This window comes from Haliaeetus leucocephalus, unplaced genomic scaffold, assembly GCF_000737465.1.
Source record: "Haliaeetus leucocephalus isolate CR32 unplaced genomic scaffold, Haliaeetus_leucocephalus-4.0 Scaffold473, whole genome shotgun sequence".
NCBI classification, from domain to species: domain Eukaryota; kingdom Metazoa; phylum Chordata; class Aves; order Accipitriformes; family Accipitridae; genus Haliaeetus; species Haliaeetus leucocephalus.
Window position 1 is genome coordinate 2,220,905 of NW_010972909.1, and position 14,836 is coordinate 2,235,740.

Here is a 14,836-nt window from a genome sequence, read left to right on the forward strand (position 1 = left end):
ACTCAGGAATTCACACATAAGAAGTGCTAGACCTAGGACATGTATAATGCATTCTCTGTATCTGAGTAATCAAGACTATTAATACATCCTCAACAGAATTACCACACATTTAACTAAAATATTTCTTTCCTAAATGTCTTTCCCCAGTTGTAAAGTCACTATTGTCAGAGCACCCCTGATACTACAATACAAACAAGATTTTTTTCATCTAGACAAGATCAACCTTAAAATTACAAAGGCAAAAGGACAGGCATCTGAAATTAACCATATATTTTTTCTTTCCTTTAAAAGAAATGAAAGAATTAGTGTGTTAAATTAACATCTTGATCTGTGCAGTCAAATCAAGATTCTGGCTATTCCCAACAAAGCAAATGACCCATGAGGCAGCCCTAAATTGCAAAAGGAAGTACAAATTTCTGATTACTGCCTCTAGGCCTATGAGGGAAATAGGATGTGAGTGTCCATGAGCAAAATAAAGACTCTTTTCCTGGAAGAGAATAGAATAGCCAAAGCAAGGCTGAAATGAAAGTCTGAAGCAGTGCTTTTTCTTCATGAGGAAACTCGCATCTCCTTGCTCAGCTGAAGTCATTGTGGGTTTTCTCAGTACAAACCACACATCTGTACTGGTAGTAGCAAATGTGGGAACTAAGTAAAATTCACTACAGGCAAAGACAGAAGCTGAGCACAGGGACAGAGGTCTTCAAGTACTAATAAGAACGTAACTCCAGTGACAAACTGGTAAGACAAACCTAAATTTTCTTATAAAAACAACTATCAAACAGGTCATTTAAACGTAGCACTGCCAAACTCAGAACAGCAGTGCCTGTAATACTGAAAAAAAGAAATCTTGGTATGTCCTACAGAAGAGGACAATAAATTACCAAGAATACAACAATAGTAGGTAAAAGCTCTCTGGTAGAAGTGCCTGGGTACTCAGACAGGACTCTTTGCTTAAGATGTTACTGACTGAGGAATAGCTGGCCATGAAAACTGCTTATTCTGCCTCTCATTTTCTTTGAGGGACAGGGATTTACCAACTTTCACCTAGGCAATGGGGAAGCTAAGAGCTTGCTACAAGCCCACATCTCAGTTACTTAACTGTTTTGGTTTGTAAGAGGAATAGAAATTAAGAAATTATCAGTTACTAGAAAAATAGCTAATTTTATTCCAAGTTATCACCCCTTCCTGAAACACTATGGAGAAGTGTTTCTAAATGGGGGTGATGGGGGTGGTGGTGGTGTATTATATTCATAGCTCTCACAAGAAATGGTAAAACTCCTCTAAGGTGCGATGAAAAAAACCCTTACAAAAAATGGAGAAACTAACGCTGGGAGAAAGGGGAGGGAGGAAGAGATTTCCTATAAACCAAGATTATTCAAAAATGCTAGGTTGTCATGGAAACTGCTCAGAGAGGGTCAGCCAGCCTCACCTTTGGCTGCAAGGATCATCTGTCAATGCCAAAGCACTGCAAACACCACAAACACGCAATCAAAATTCACCCGTCAAAATCTTTCCAGTCCAGGCTGGTGCTCTCAACAGCGCAGCATGAAATGAAGCTCTCTCCTCAAAGATGCTCCTTTCAGCATGAAACAATTCGGTTTAGGAACCAGTCTGATTTTAGCCTACTGCTAGAAGACAAAACCATCTTAAAGAAGAGAAACTCTTAGCTGCATTTTTCACCTTTCTTCACCTGTAAGTCACCCCTCCCTCCTTCCTTACCCGACAGTCATGTACATGTTCTAATTGCAAATGGAGATTTAATCACTTGGTGTTCCAGTGTTTCAGCATAATAGATATATGCTGAAACAATCCAAGGTAAAAATGTTCAGTTCTCAGGGTTCAGCTCCACTTTCGCAGCAGATAAACAGGCAAGTACAAAGGGAAAAAAAACAGCCCAGAAAACCAGAACAAACCCTCAAACACCTGAAAAAGAGAAAATTAATTTACTTCCCCAGGGTCACTGATCAGCCTAAGAAAGGAAGTAAACACGCAAACATGTACAGATTTACATCTCAAATTCTGGTCTGTGGCTAGTTCGGTTCTGTTTGACTGCCATGCTCTCCTCCCTTCCCAGAATCAATAATTGCAGCCTTTGCAACTACGAGAAGAAATTCCAGTCAATCTCTGCCTTCAAAGAGCTCTGGAAAGTTGTAGGTCACTCGCAAAAGTCCTAAGCCTACCAACTGCACCTCTCTTCAGTGAGAGGAGTGAAAAAAACAGTCAAAAAGATTTCATTACTTTGGGGTAAGCTCAGCTCCAAATGCTGAACCCAAAGCTCCCTCACACTCCTCCCAGAAGCTAGCTCTGCACAGGATCAAAGTTAAGTGAAACCAGTAGATCCGATGCATAGTTTGAGTAGGTTGTTTCACTTGGGTTACGTGCTAACTCATTTCTAAGTCCAAGAAGCAGTGGTATGCAACACTGCGCTAAATAAACACAGACTCAATTTTCTCCCCCCATTTTTCTTCTTGAAAAGGGAGAGGCGGAGTGTTTTGGAAAGACGCAATAGCAGAATGGTGGTTAGAAATGCAACGCTATATTGACAAGCGTAAGATAAATAAATGTTCTTGTATAAAGTTTTTTGCATACAGATGGAAAACATGCTGTAGTAAATTGGTTAACAAAACTTCTGATACAATGGGAGCGATATTTTGTGAGCCAAATATACTTTATGGCTGACTGAGAACATACAATTTGGCTTCTCATATTCAGGGAGTGGGAGAAAAGAGCAACAGTTATAAATTCTGAGACATAAGGAATGGCTGAAAAAGTGAACTGATGATTTTGAGTTATCTCTGCATGAGAAGTTAAAGGCCTTTTAATAAGGTTTTGTTTTGGGTTTTTTTTAGTACCATTCCTCTACTTGCCTTTGGTAATTTACTTTGATATACTAGAAAGGCGCCATTCAGCACTTCAGCACAGGGCAGTTAACCTGCGTGGGAGGTTGCCTCTATGAGGACATGGGGCTGAACCTAGGCAGGCAAGTGGGTGCTTCCGTGATACAATGACCTGTTACTTGGATCACGGCACATGGGGAGCAAAAAGATACAGTCCATCTTACCCGAAGTGCCTGGCCCTTTTCCTATCAGCAGTAAGTCAAAGGGAAGCAATTTCTCTTTCTTGATCTCTCCAGGGCTTGTTCTAACTGTTGTCCTTAGTCCTTCAGTCTCTGCTGCCTTACCTTTCCACCTCTGCTTGGCAAGTGACCAAACCTTCACCACTCCCTGTCCCCCACATGGACTTTTTGTGCAGCTCTGCTTTTGGAAACATGCCTGTATTGGGTAACAACTGCTTTAGCTAACTGCTGCCACAAAGGAGTTTATCCGTGCGTATCAAGCATTTTTAAAAAAAGCACATGAATTTGTGTCACATTCTGACTAAATATGACCAACCCAGAGCACTATTGTTAAAGCTTGTTCCTTGTAATGGCAGAAATGGAAGAAATACATCTTGTGCATGTATTGGTAAGTTCTTACAAACAATCCTGCAAGGCTAATTTGGGAGCTGCTTTTGAGTTTTTCACATAAAAGCAGCATTTTAACAAGGTTCACACAGACAGAAATAGCCACACAGAAATAATCAGCAGAGAGCATGAAATAGCATGAAATTAAAGAAAACACTGAACAGTAGCTGACAAGCCTAGAAGAATTTTTAAAATGTAAATGACAATGTAACAAAAGTTATTTCTATATACATTTTATTTAGCCTATTTACAGCAAGCTCTGCTGTATCTTTCTGGATTTTCCTCCATTTACCTTTGTCACACAGGGATGATCTGCATAAAAGATATTTATTTATGAGCTAGCTAATTATCTCCCAGTATTTATTTTGATCCTGTTAGTGTACTACAGCAACCACAGCACAACATCACAAGACCTATACTTACAAAATGCAACAATTTAAAATCATATACATTAGCCCACAATGAGATACTAAAAGCAGTTTTGGGTGACCTCTTGCAGCCCTAAGTCTCGATCACGTTTTGAGTTTTAAGGCTGGAACACTTTCAACTCCTCTAAAAACATGCCATTCTTTTCAGTTCCTTTATACAGATGTAGGTGCCTAACTTTATGGATGTAAACTGGAAGAGATTACAGGTGTATGTGTGCATAATAAACGGACAACAGATCTTAAAAAAAAAAAGTGTTTATTGTACTATCCTATTAGCCAAATACTAATTCATGAACAATAATGTTAGAAACATTTTAGAGACAACAGAGGAAGCAGGTATCAGTTTCTCTAAGAAAAGGGAACAACAGAGCCCCCCCCAAAATTGTGGGGAATTAGTAACAGTGACAGAATTGCAACTTAAATTTTCTAACTGGAGGTAACCTGCTCTTCAGCCATGAGACTCTTTCTTTTTTGAAAAGTAGAGGGCATTTTCCAATCACTTTTATCTGTACTGCAAAAGCATGCATGATTTCACAATTTGCCACCCCTAATGGGTAGTATGTAGTGAAGCTGGAAGAACCCCTTTCCCTCCAAAAACTACTTAGTGCTTAATCTAAAAGGATTTTTAAAAACAAAGCCTACCATCTTTGCAGGTCTTTCCATTCTCAAGAAGTTTCACACCAGTGGGACATGCACACTGATAAGAGGGCTTGGTAGGAGACATCAAACACAAGTGGGAGCAGCCACCATTATTAATTCCACATGGGTTTGTAGCTGTTAAACATAAATCACACAGATTAATGCTTCTGATAATGAATGACCTCATCTCATGTGTTAAGACACATACGGTGTTTGAGTGGTAGAATCAGTGGCAGCAACACAGATTAAAGAAGGAAATGATAAACACAGAACAAGGAAAAATTAATTCCAAGTGTTGAATAGTGGGGTATTTATGGTACCAAAATGCACGGATGTCGAACGTTTCCTTTCTTGGGGAAGTAGCACTTAGCTCTAAATGAGAGCCTTGATTCAGCTCTGCTCTTCTCATTTTCACAAACTATTCAGCATGTTGGTGCTGAACGCATAGTAGGTTGCATATATAAAAACAAAATGCAAAACACAGTAAATTAACACAATGGTTAAGACAGTGGTTATTACACAGAGCTAGTCTTGCTTAATATCATCTACCAAATTAACACTACTTTCCATTCAGGAACTACTACTTGGAAAAAATAAAAATACCATGCTGCCTGAAGTTAATGGCACATGAAACAGAAAAAGGAATATGACAACAGGATAAATATGGCAGGCAGAAAAAAAGCAAGAGGTTTGGGGGGTTTTTTTTGCACTTAAAAAAAACCCCAACAATGTAGAGAATATTTGGTTTCTCTCTGGGTCTTTTCCCAATCTCTGCATTGGAAAAATTGCATCATGACGCAAGTGAAGCCACCCACCGCCATACAGAAAGACTAATTAAGATTTTTGCAAATCAGTTCCAACTTGCATATAAAAAAGAAAGCAAGACAGCTTACCATTTGGCTGCCTCTTTTGGCTGAAAGCATGGATATCCATGGGAGAGAAGATGTTGGAATGTATTTCACGCAGGTCCTCCCCAGAGTACTTGCTGCAGGCCAAGATCGAATGTGTGTTCCAGTCAGTCCAGTACAACGTGTCCCCAAACAGCGTCAAAGCAAAAGGATGTGGAAGGGAGCCTTTAACCACTGCTTGCCTAATAGAGTACAGGGAAGAAAATGAATGCTCAAAAACAATTTACACTACAGTTTTGCTTGAACATAGCTCTTGTGAAAATAAGTTTTACAGTGTAAGTACTGCTGATCAAAACTTTCTGTTTATGGGGAACAAGTATAGTGCACCCACTTGGGGGAATGACAAGGGGGAACAACCCAGGAGTCCTATTTCCAGGCTCCCTACTGATGCTGTGCTGGCCAAGAGACACCAGCTGAAATCCTTACTTAGGTCTGTGGTTATTTCTTAGCACCCTTTTAACACCCAATACCTATGGGGCTCTATGTCACCATGCGCAAGTGGGAAGAATGCCAGCTGATTTTATGTAAGTCTGACTGCTACCTGCTGATATACGATGTCTATCATTTCCAGCCTCAGCAGACTTCAAACTGAGACAGCATTTGGTCAGTTAGCAGTCCATCCATCTCTTCTAGTTTTGTTCTTTTGAACCATCAGAAAAATACTCTAATGGCAAATAGTTTTACTATAGAGAAATCCTTAAAGTTAGTTTTCATGATTCATTATTATGATAATTATTAAGCTATTGTTTTTATTATAAGCAGTGCCATTAAACAGAGTTCTATTGATCTTCTGCTATGGTAATGGTATCATTTCTGAGCAAACTGGGTCACTGCCTGTCTCCAGGTTCATAAACAAAATTAAAGAGTATACCCATATATTTTATGTATATATACAAACACATGCTCATTAGCCATCAGAAAAATGCAGCACAAACATTACTGAAGACAGTTTTTCCAGGTTCCTGTGATGTAGAAACTAATTATCTGTACCCAGGTTCCTCAGAACTGGAATTATTCAAGTAGCTCAATTCTTACAGTCATTTTATTCAGAATCACACAAAAACTTCGGATGGAGAGGACCCCGCAGGTCATCTGGACCAACGCCCTGCTCAAAGCAGGGCCACACAAGTACCATTTACACAAGCACTTCTTCCCACCTCCTTTCTTCTTAACTGCGTGGGTGCACATGCGTTCCCACATACACAAGCTCCCACAGAACAGTGGAGATCACCATCCCTCTTCCCAGACTGAAAGCATAAGGGATTGACACACAGCTCTACTACTCTTTCAATATAGGGTACACTATAAACACCAGCATCCCAATTTTCTACTTGCAGGGAAGAGAGTCATTATCTGTCCATTTACAGAGAAAACACCCCCCCACTGTATGCATCGCTTTTGCAAAGAAGTCGGTAACTGAAGTGGTTCAGTAGAGGACAAAAATACCCTTATTTTCCAAATATTTTCTGTTAAAATATAACAGAAGACTATATTAAAGCAAGAAACTTGAAGGTGTCTTCTGCCAATGAGTCTGAGTACAAAGAGACTGCAGTCATTACTGCTCTTTCACCTTAGCTTCTGGAAAAAGATGCATTATCTTTAAAGCTTCTACTTTTTTCTGCTCCCGAGAAAAACACATACATTCCCTTACCTGTCACTCTAGTGTTCCAATTCTACACCAAACAAAATTTTCTATTTCTTGATATTTTGCACTCAAAAGTAGGACATATTATCTTTTCTTTCTTATCTCTGTCTGGAGTCAGGTATATATTTGCTTCTAATTAAATGCACCAGCTAAGCATCTTACAAAAGACTACTGTAATATAATTTACAGCTGAAACCTACCAGCCAAACAGTGAAGCCAGAATGACACAACACACTCCCATACCAAGAATTAAGGCATTCTAATTCTGTAAACCTTTTTACCAACCCCACCCCCAAACCTTAAATGCCTTCAGATTTGAATAATTTTAGTTTATAGCAGGCTTGGAGACTACCTAAGTCTTTATGACAAATTTATGACATTTGTCATATGGGACAGAAGCAATAGAAGTCCAAAGCTCTCACTATAACCAAACCTGCACTAAAGACAGCACTTCCATGCACAAGGGAAGCCACATTTTTCTGAAGCATTCTGACTATCCTGCAATTCACTTAAAAAATAACCAAAAACAACAACAACAAAAAAAGAGGACTTTTAAACGCCATTAGTACCACCATTCCTGACGGGAATAAATCTTTGAGTACAATAGGCACTGTTAGACATGCCCAACTTTTGGACAACCATCTATTCCTATGACAATGCATAAGGTGAACTATGACCCTTATCTAAACCGACCCTTATCTACACCACCCCTTATCTGGAGAGATTCAGGAGCGCTTCATTTGACTGCACTGACAGCCACAGCCTTGAAGCGATTACTCTTAAACTTGTATAATTCTTCTCAGCAGATACAAGGTACCATCACGTGAAAATGGCTTTGGGCCCTAATATAACAGCATGTATTTCTTGCATCTCATTAAGATGAGTATTCCCAGTAACACACACTCCATATCCCCTGTTTCCAGCAAGCCATTACAAGATGATAGTTCACTTCCAATCAGCAAAACCAGCAGGGCTTTTTTCCCCTCTGAACATACTCCACATGCCACTCCGTCAGCCTTGCTGAACAGCAGCCACATGATGCATGTCAGCACAGCAGCAGTGGTCGATTTGCACTAAATGAGCCTCCACAGCCTAAGGGGGTGGGAGGCTGGAGAGCCAAGGTGCTAAAAAACAGGAAAAGGAAGGGGAGAGGGAGCAAGAAACGTCCTCCTGATGGCTGCTGCGAAGCAGTTATGCTTTAGCGTGATCTGCGTTAGGAACCACAGAGCTCTGGTTTTGGCAGGTGAGAAGAGGGGTCCTGACTTCTGCCTTGACCGATTATTTATTAAATACACCTGGGTGAATGAAGGGGACCAGAACATCACCCGTAGTGCTCAACTGCTGCGCACAGTTGACAGGAGCAGGCACTTCCCACCTACAGTGTGTTTCACAAGCACCCACGCAGGGTCGGGGAGCAGCCAGCTCTCCACGCTTCTAGCCTCGCTAATAAAGCCGCCAACCTGGGTACCAGGTACAGTGCTGCAGGTGTAATTGGACAGACGCGACCCGACAGCTCTTCCGTGGCAGCTACCTTCAGCCTCTACATTATCAGCCCAGGCTTGATTGGAACAAGCGATACGACAGCAAAAAGCACTACATCCTATTATCCTTCACTAAGCTCTTCAGTTCCTTCAAACTGCTGTACCCGCATGATCAGTTTCATTAAAAAGAGACACCAGAGATGATGAGAAGGTGAGAGATGAGGATAAGGAGTAACGTTGTTCGTGCAGGAGACATCTCTAGGGCTTCAGCAACATGCAAATTGGCTACATATTAGGTGGCACTAAACACAAACTAACTTGAATAATTTCCCTGCACCAGGCACATAAAATTTTAAGGCACAAATTTGCCTTAAAAATCTTGATAGCAATTGACACTTAAGGAAATGCAGAAGAGGACAGCAGAGAAGGAAGGTGGGAAGAGAAAAAGAGAGAGAAAACAAGCAGTTGCCACAGAAATTAAATTCCATCTGTCTTGTGTATCGTGATTTCCTAAATACAACTATTTATAGTATCATCATGGTAATCAGAGATGCAATTACATAAAAACTTGTTATAGCAAAGAGTTTTCTACTGCCTGAAGAAAACATAGATCCAATTTGAATACATTCACCTTTGTTCTGTTCTTATTCTGTTAAAGAGGCCTGTGAAATATTTTGTGAAGATAAAGGAAACAAATAATAAACAAGTTAAAGCAGGCATTACAAAAGGGGCTACTGAACTCTGAAATGGAATATATACATGAAAATTCACAGACAATCTATCAAGTTTTATACTAGCAATGACAAAAAAGATCCTGCTTCAGGATAATATGCATTTCAGACAAAGAATAAACTCACTTGAAATAAAGGTTAACAGTAAAATGACCAAAAAGGATTAACTTTAAATTCATATCCTTTATCACAACCAGGATTTCTGCAGTCTGCCTTCATTTCTTTTTCAACTAATACTAGCATTCAAATCCAAAGCTAGATTATAGCTATGAAATTTAAGCATTCTTCACACCAAAAGAAAGCCACCAAAAATCAAGATAATATAAAGTATCAGAATTATTATTTTTTCCCTAGAATTTTAACAGATAATGTCTTATATCCAAGCATAATAGCATTTCTCCATAAAAAACAAACAAGCAAACACTTTCCATTAACCAAATCCCTTCTATTCTGGCTGCATTACAGTTCTCTAACTTCAAAAACTGATCAGAACACCTGCAGAAAACCTGGGATACTTTAGACATCCTGGCCTGTATGTCTCTAAACCATTAACATTCCAGCTTCACAGTAGCAACACTCCTTTCAGGTGACCTCTGAGGCTGCCTGCACTCAATCTCCAGGGCAGGGTGCAAGAATTTTCATATTTGTGTTTCAAACCACTTCTCTGGTGTCCCTCTGGAGGATCCCATGCCTACTACCATCTCCTAGGCTATAAGAAAGGGGAAAAAATGTACTGTTGTATCAGTCTTTGCAATCCCATTTCAAATACAACTGTGAAGACTGAGAAAAAATTAAGGTAATTCGTCTTAATACTTCATACTTAATACTATGGCAAAATTTACCATACTGGCATCCAATGACAATACAGTACTAAGAGCTTGAAATTCATACCAACTAGAGGTAAAAGCTTCCTGATTAGTCTATATATTGTTGAAAAAGTCTTTAAGGGATACTCATATCTGCATTTACTGAATTTTAATTTATTTTCCTTCTTATGCTATACCAGATCAATTTTCAGTTAAAGATACCTGGGGGCCTAGATTCTTATCAGGCTTCCCCCCCCCCCCTTGGTAGAAGAAAAACAAAGCAGAAAGTTGTTATGCTGCAATTACCATCACAACTTCCTTCATGAAGGATTAAAAGACCTGTCTTTTGAATCTTGCTTTTAGTGCTTATCATGTTAAAGAAAGCATATAACAGACAGGTTTGCATGAAGCAAATTATAATATTTTACACAAAATGTTTCTCTCCATCTACAGATTACTTAATGCCTGAGCATTCAGGAAATTGCAAGAATTACACAGCTTCAACTTGTGACAATTGGAAATATTAGCACGTGGATGAAGCACGCACAGCATGAATCCCATACACCATCACATGAAGCAGGATGAAAGACCAACAGACAACCATATAACAACACACCAAGGATGCCACAAGGAGGGCAGGGAGCTCCGGTTCCCTCAGGGGCTTACGAGGTTTCCTCTCCTGCCAACCTAACAAAAACATTTGCAAAGCAAACTTGGAAAACTAAGCTGGATTTTTACCATGAATGCTTGTTCAAATATTCCTATCAGAATACAAGCCTGGTTCTAATTACCTGAGAAAGTAAACAGGAAACATGACTTGTGCGATATAATACTGTCTTTTAAAACTAAAATATTTTCTCTTTTGCCACTTCTTTAAGCGACGATTGCTACGTGTTTCCAGAAAGTGTATGTAACAAATAGCAGGTCTAGTGATGAGATTTCAAATCCCACCTTCAATGAAGGTCTGAAAAAGTCAATCAGGAGTAAAACCGTGGTTGAGAAACAAAGTCATTCAGCAGGTCATTTTTCAGGCAAACACCACCATGATCGGCAGTGTAGATGAGAGGCCTCCGGCAAGACGGGAGGAGACTGGGAAGCCAGCAGAAGGGGATGAGGGAGTTTAGGAGGAGGTGCACCAGTCCGCTATCTGCAGAGTGGTCTGTGTCCTTCCTAACTGAAGCTGCTCTTCCTTTGCTTTCAGCAGGGCTGTGATCCTGACCTTATTCTGCATCTGCCATCTCAGGTCTTAGAAGCAGTATCGATTTGCTGTTCTGTTGATCCACCTGGGCTAATCACCCTGTACTACATATTTTTATTTAAAGTCTAGAAATATGCAGTGACCTGTGACCTAGTGACTCTAGGTATATACACAGCATATGTGTATCTCACACAGAGTCAACTACAGATGTTTTGAAACTCCACCTTTCCAGCATTTTATTTCAGAAGCACCTTGGGGAAGAACCAGGAAATTCACCCTAGCTCTGTGTCCAAATAATCTAATTAATTCTGCTTATGCAGGATTCTCTAGCAGCTTTAATTAGGGCACTATTCGTCTTCTGCACTGGCCTGTAATGTTTTGGTGAGGTACTGAAACAGGCTTTTCACCATAGACTGGTTCCTCTTCACTGCTTGAGGGTATTAAGCATTTTTTATCTCTCAGAAATCTACACAAAGATATACGCAGAATGCAATATTTTATACCTTGCACGTAATGTCATACATTGTACACATTATATGCAAATAATGAAAAAGAAACTCTTCTAAATGCAGGGACACAGTATTTTTACTGTTTCATCAAATCGGCAGCTAATCATCTGGCAGACAGACATGAGCTGATGCTTGAAAACAGAAACTGGAAAAATCAATGCTCAAGTGCAAACTTAAGACATTCACCTCCTTGCAAGAGCTTCCCAGCTTTCTGACAGTTGCTGGAAGTATGTTTTCTTACAGTGGCCTCAAAACCCATCTCATTAGCACAAACACTTCCTGGGGGACCTTGTAAGTGCATTTCCCTTCAGCCAGTAATGTGTTAACTTATTAATTAGAACTGCTGCTGCAGGGTAAAGGAAGAGAAAATTAATTCAAGAGCTGCCTTAGCAGGCCAACCTATCTCGGGTACTCTACTCACAGGAGAGCTGTCTGCAATTCAGTTTTGTTTAATTAGTCCCACAAAAAGCAACTGTTCGCTCTGATAAGAGTGGGGCGAGAGCTGCAAAAAAACAAAACCATCTCTTCTATGCACCAATTTAATTTTTTAATTATTACATTCTGACATGAAAAACTGTTCGTTCCTTCCTCTCTCTGGCAAACCAAGGGCATTAGTCATCAACTTCTGTGCTCTTCCTCGTTATTCTAATGAGCCCATCACTGGAGTAGCTATGGCTAATAAGTCCCAGGGCTAGCAGGTAACAAATGATACATCATCCTTGTAAAATTTGCTGTAGAGGTTTTTTCCATGAATTTATGACTCTACCACATATCTACTGAGTGCTACTGCCAGTGCTGTCATGCTGCGCACTAGTTTTGATGCAGAGGCTCACTGACTCCAAAGGGAGCTTATCTAGGTCCTGTCCGAAGAGGTAACAAAAAAATAATAATAATAAAAAAATAAAATCAAGGCCTCCTTTGTTTCACCCCTTGCATATTCCTCCCACCTGCCTACTGTACTCTTCCACTATCCAGACCCCTGCAAGCAAGCAGCAAAGCATCCATGCATATCAATGTCCTTCTCTGACATATAAATCTTTAATTCTTGTGTAGTGCCAGGTGTAGAGACGTGATAGTCAGACTACAGGAATAAAAAGACAAAAAAAAAAGTTATGGATTTCCTCCAGATTTTAGAAATATGCCAAGAATGTTTCCCTTTCACTCATTCCAAATTTTAGACCACTGAGGTCTGAAACTCAACACTTTAATACTGTCAGTGACACTAATTAAAATATTTTCCTATTTACATTGTATTCTCTCTCACCACCCAAACGACAAAAGCAGTTTTCTTTGAACTGTCTGAAATTCTTTTTTGATATAAAGATGTTAGTTCCTGCTATTTCTCACTTCCCCCAAAGCAATTAAAACTCATGTTATCCTGCTTTACACGAAGCTTTTACAATCACATTCATCTGCTATAGACTCTTTCCCACCTCACATTATGCAACACAAAAAAAACTTGACAGATCAAATTTTTACTCATCTGCTTCCTTTGCTGAAAGTTACCAAAACTATTCAGATCTAGAATATTGTATTTTTATGAAGCTATATGTCTTTCAATAACTCAATTGCCTTTTTCATTTCTGCAATAGCTTCAGCTTCCAGAAGCATATTTTCCCAGACATGTTGACAGTAGGTAGAGCAGCAGAAAAACTAGTAACACTTCGCAAGGATAAAAAAAAAAACCAACAAAAAAACCCCTGTTTTAATCAAGACAAATTTAGATAGCAACAAAAAAATTAAACTTACTTTCTAAATATAAAACAGCAGTTAGCAGAATGGTCTAAATATCAAGAACAAATAACCAAGACTAGCAGTTTCTAAATAAGCCAAAAAGTCTGTTTTCAGTTAGATTATGTACTCAATGATAATGATCTTGTCTTCCCCCATTCTTCACTCTTAAGGAAAATGACTCTCAAAGGTGGCCCACCAAAAAAGGGATTTTAAAAGGCAGTGATGGAAAAAAGTCAGCCTCATCATACAATGTCATTTTTTCACATGGAAACAAGGCTATTTGATCATTCTAGCTGTGTCTGTACAGTATCCATCTCCTCCAACTCCATACCCCAATGCATCTTGTATCTCTTGGCCAACCACTCAGGAAAGCAGGGATCACAAAGAGATTTTTTTTTTTTTTTTTTTACTTTTTATAAGGTTTCCTTACCAAATGGATGGCTGTAAAGACACAAGTGACCCTAAACCCCCTGTATTTGACCCACCTGACAGGAGGAGCAGCTGAAATAAGCTGCCCAGGAACACTTTGTTGAGCTGCCAGACCCAGCAAGAGTGCACAGGGGACACAGACAGGAGGAAGGGATAACGCTGGGTAAAGGACTGTAAGGAGCCATGGGTGCATTTGAGGGATGGCAAGGAGGGAGGAAAAAGGAGGCGGCATGTGCACGCACATGCATGCGTGCAAGGGACATAGGAACATACAGAGGGAAACCAGAGGGATTGCTCCTGGGGTGGAGGAATAAGTAGAAATCTTTCTAAACCCAGATGTTATTAGTTCTACCGTTCACAGAAAAATCTGATTAGTTTCTCTTTTTTTGGGGGGGGGAATGGTGATGACTAGGAGAAAAGACTGAAGGCTTTGTGGGTTTGGGTTTTTTTTCCCCACTTAAAAGGAAGATCTCAAGGAGTTTTGTTTTGTCTGCAGAATTAGAAATTGTCTTTTCTTTTTTAGTATTAGAAAATCAGTTATTGAAAAAGATGAATAAAATGATTAAGAGACATATACAAAAATACAGAATTACAGCTGTAAAATATCATATTGAGAAAGGTGAATTTGCTAAATAACTGAAAGACAGTATTAAACAAAAAAGAATCACTTCGGACAGTCCCAGAAGATCTTTTTTCTTAAGACAGGCAGAAGCTAAGAGGTCACAGCAGAGAAAAAAAAATACATAAAACCCCATTGTAGAACAGCTTAACTTCTGCAATTCTTTCCCTTTTTTTTTCCCCTCCCAATGATGTAATTGCAAAGAATAAAAAAAACAAAACAAAACTGCCTAGATACAGATGTTGA

General features: G+C 39.5%; 1 protein-coding gene across 3 annotated transcripts in view; it reads right to left on the reverse strand.

Annotated features, from left to right (window-relative positions):
• The window catches only part of LRP6 (low density lipoprotein receptor-related protein 6), a 109,097-nt gene that overhangs the window by 54,724 nt on the left and 39,537 nt on the right, over positions 1-14,836 (reverse strand). For all 3 annotated transcript variants that reach the window (XM_010575302.1, XM_010575303.1, XM_010575301.1), the window contains 2 exons: positions 5,424-5,620; positions 4,534-4,665 (listed from right to left, as the gene is read on the reverse strand). In XM_010575302.1, coding sequence (XP_010573604.1) covers positions 4,534-4,665; positions 5,424-5,620 — 329 coding nt within the window. The remainder of the gene's footprint in view (positions 1-4,533; positions 4,666-5,423; positions 5,621-14,836) is intronic.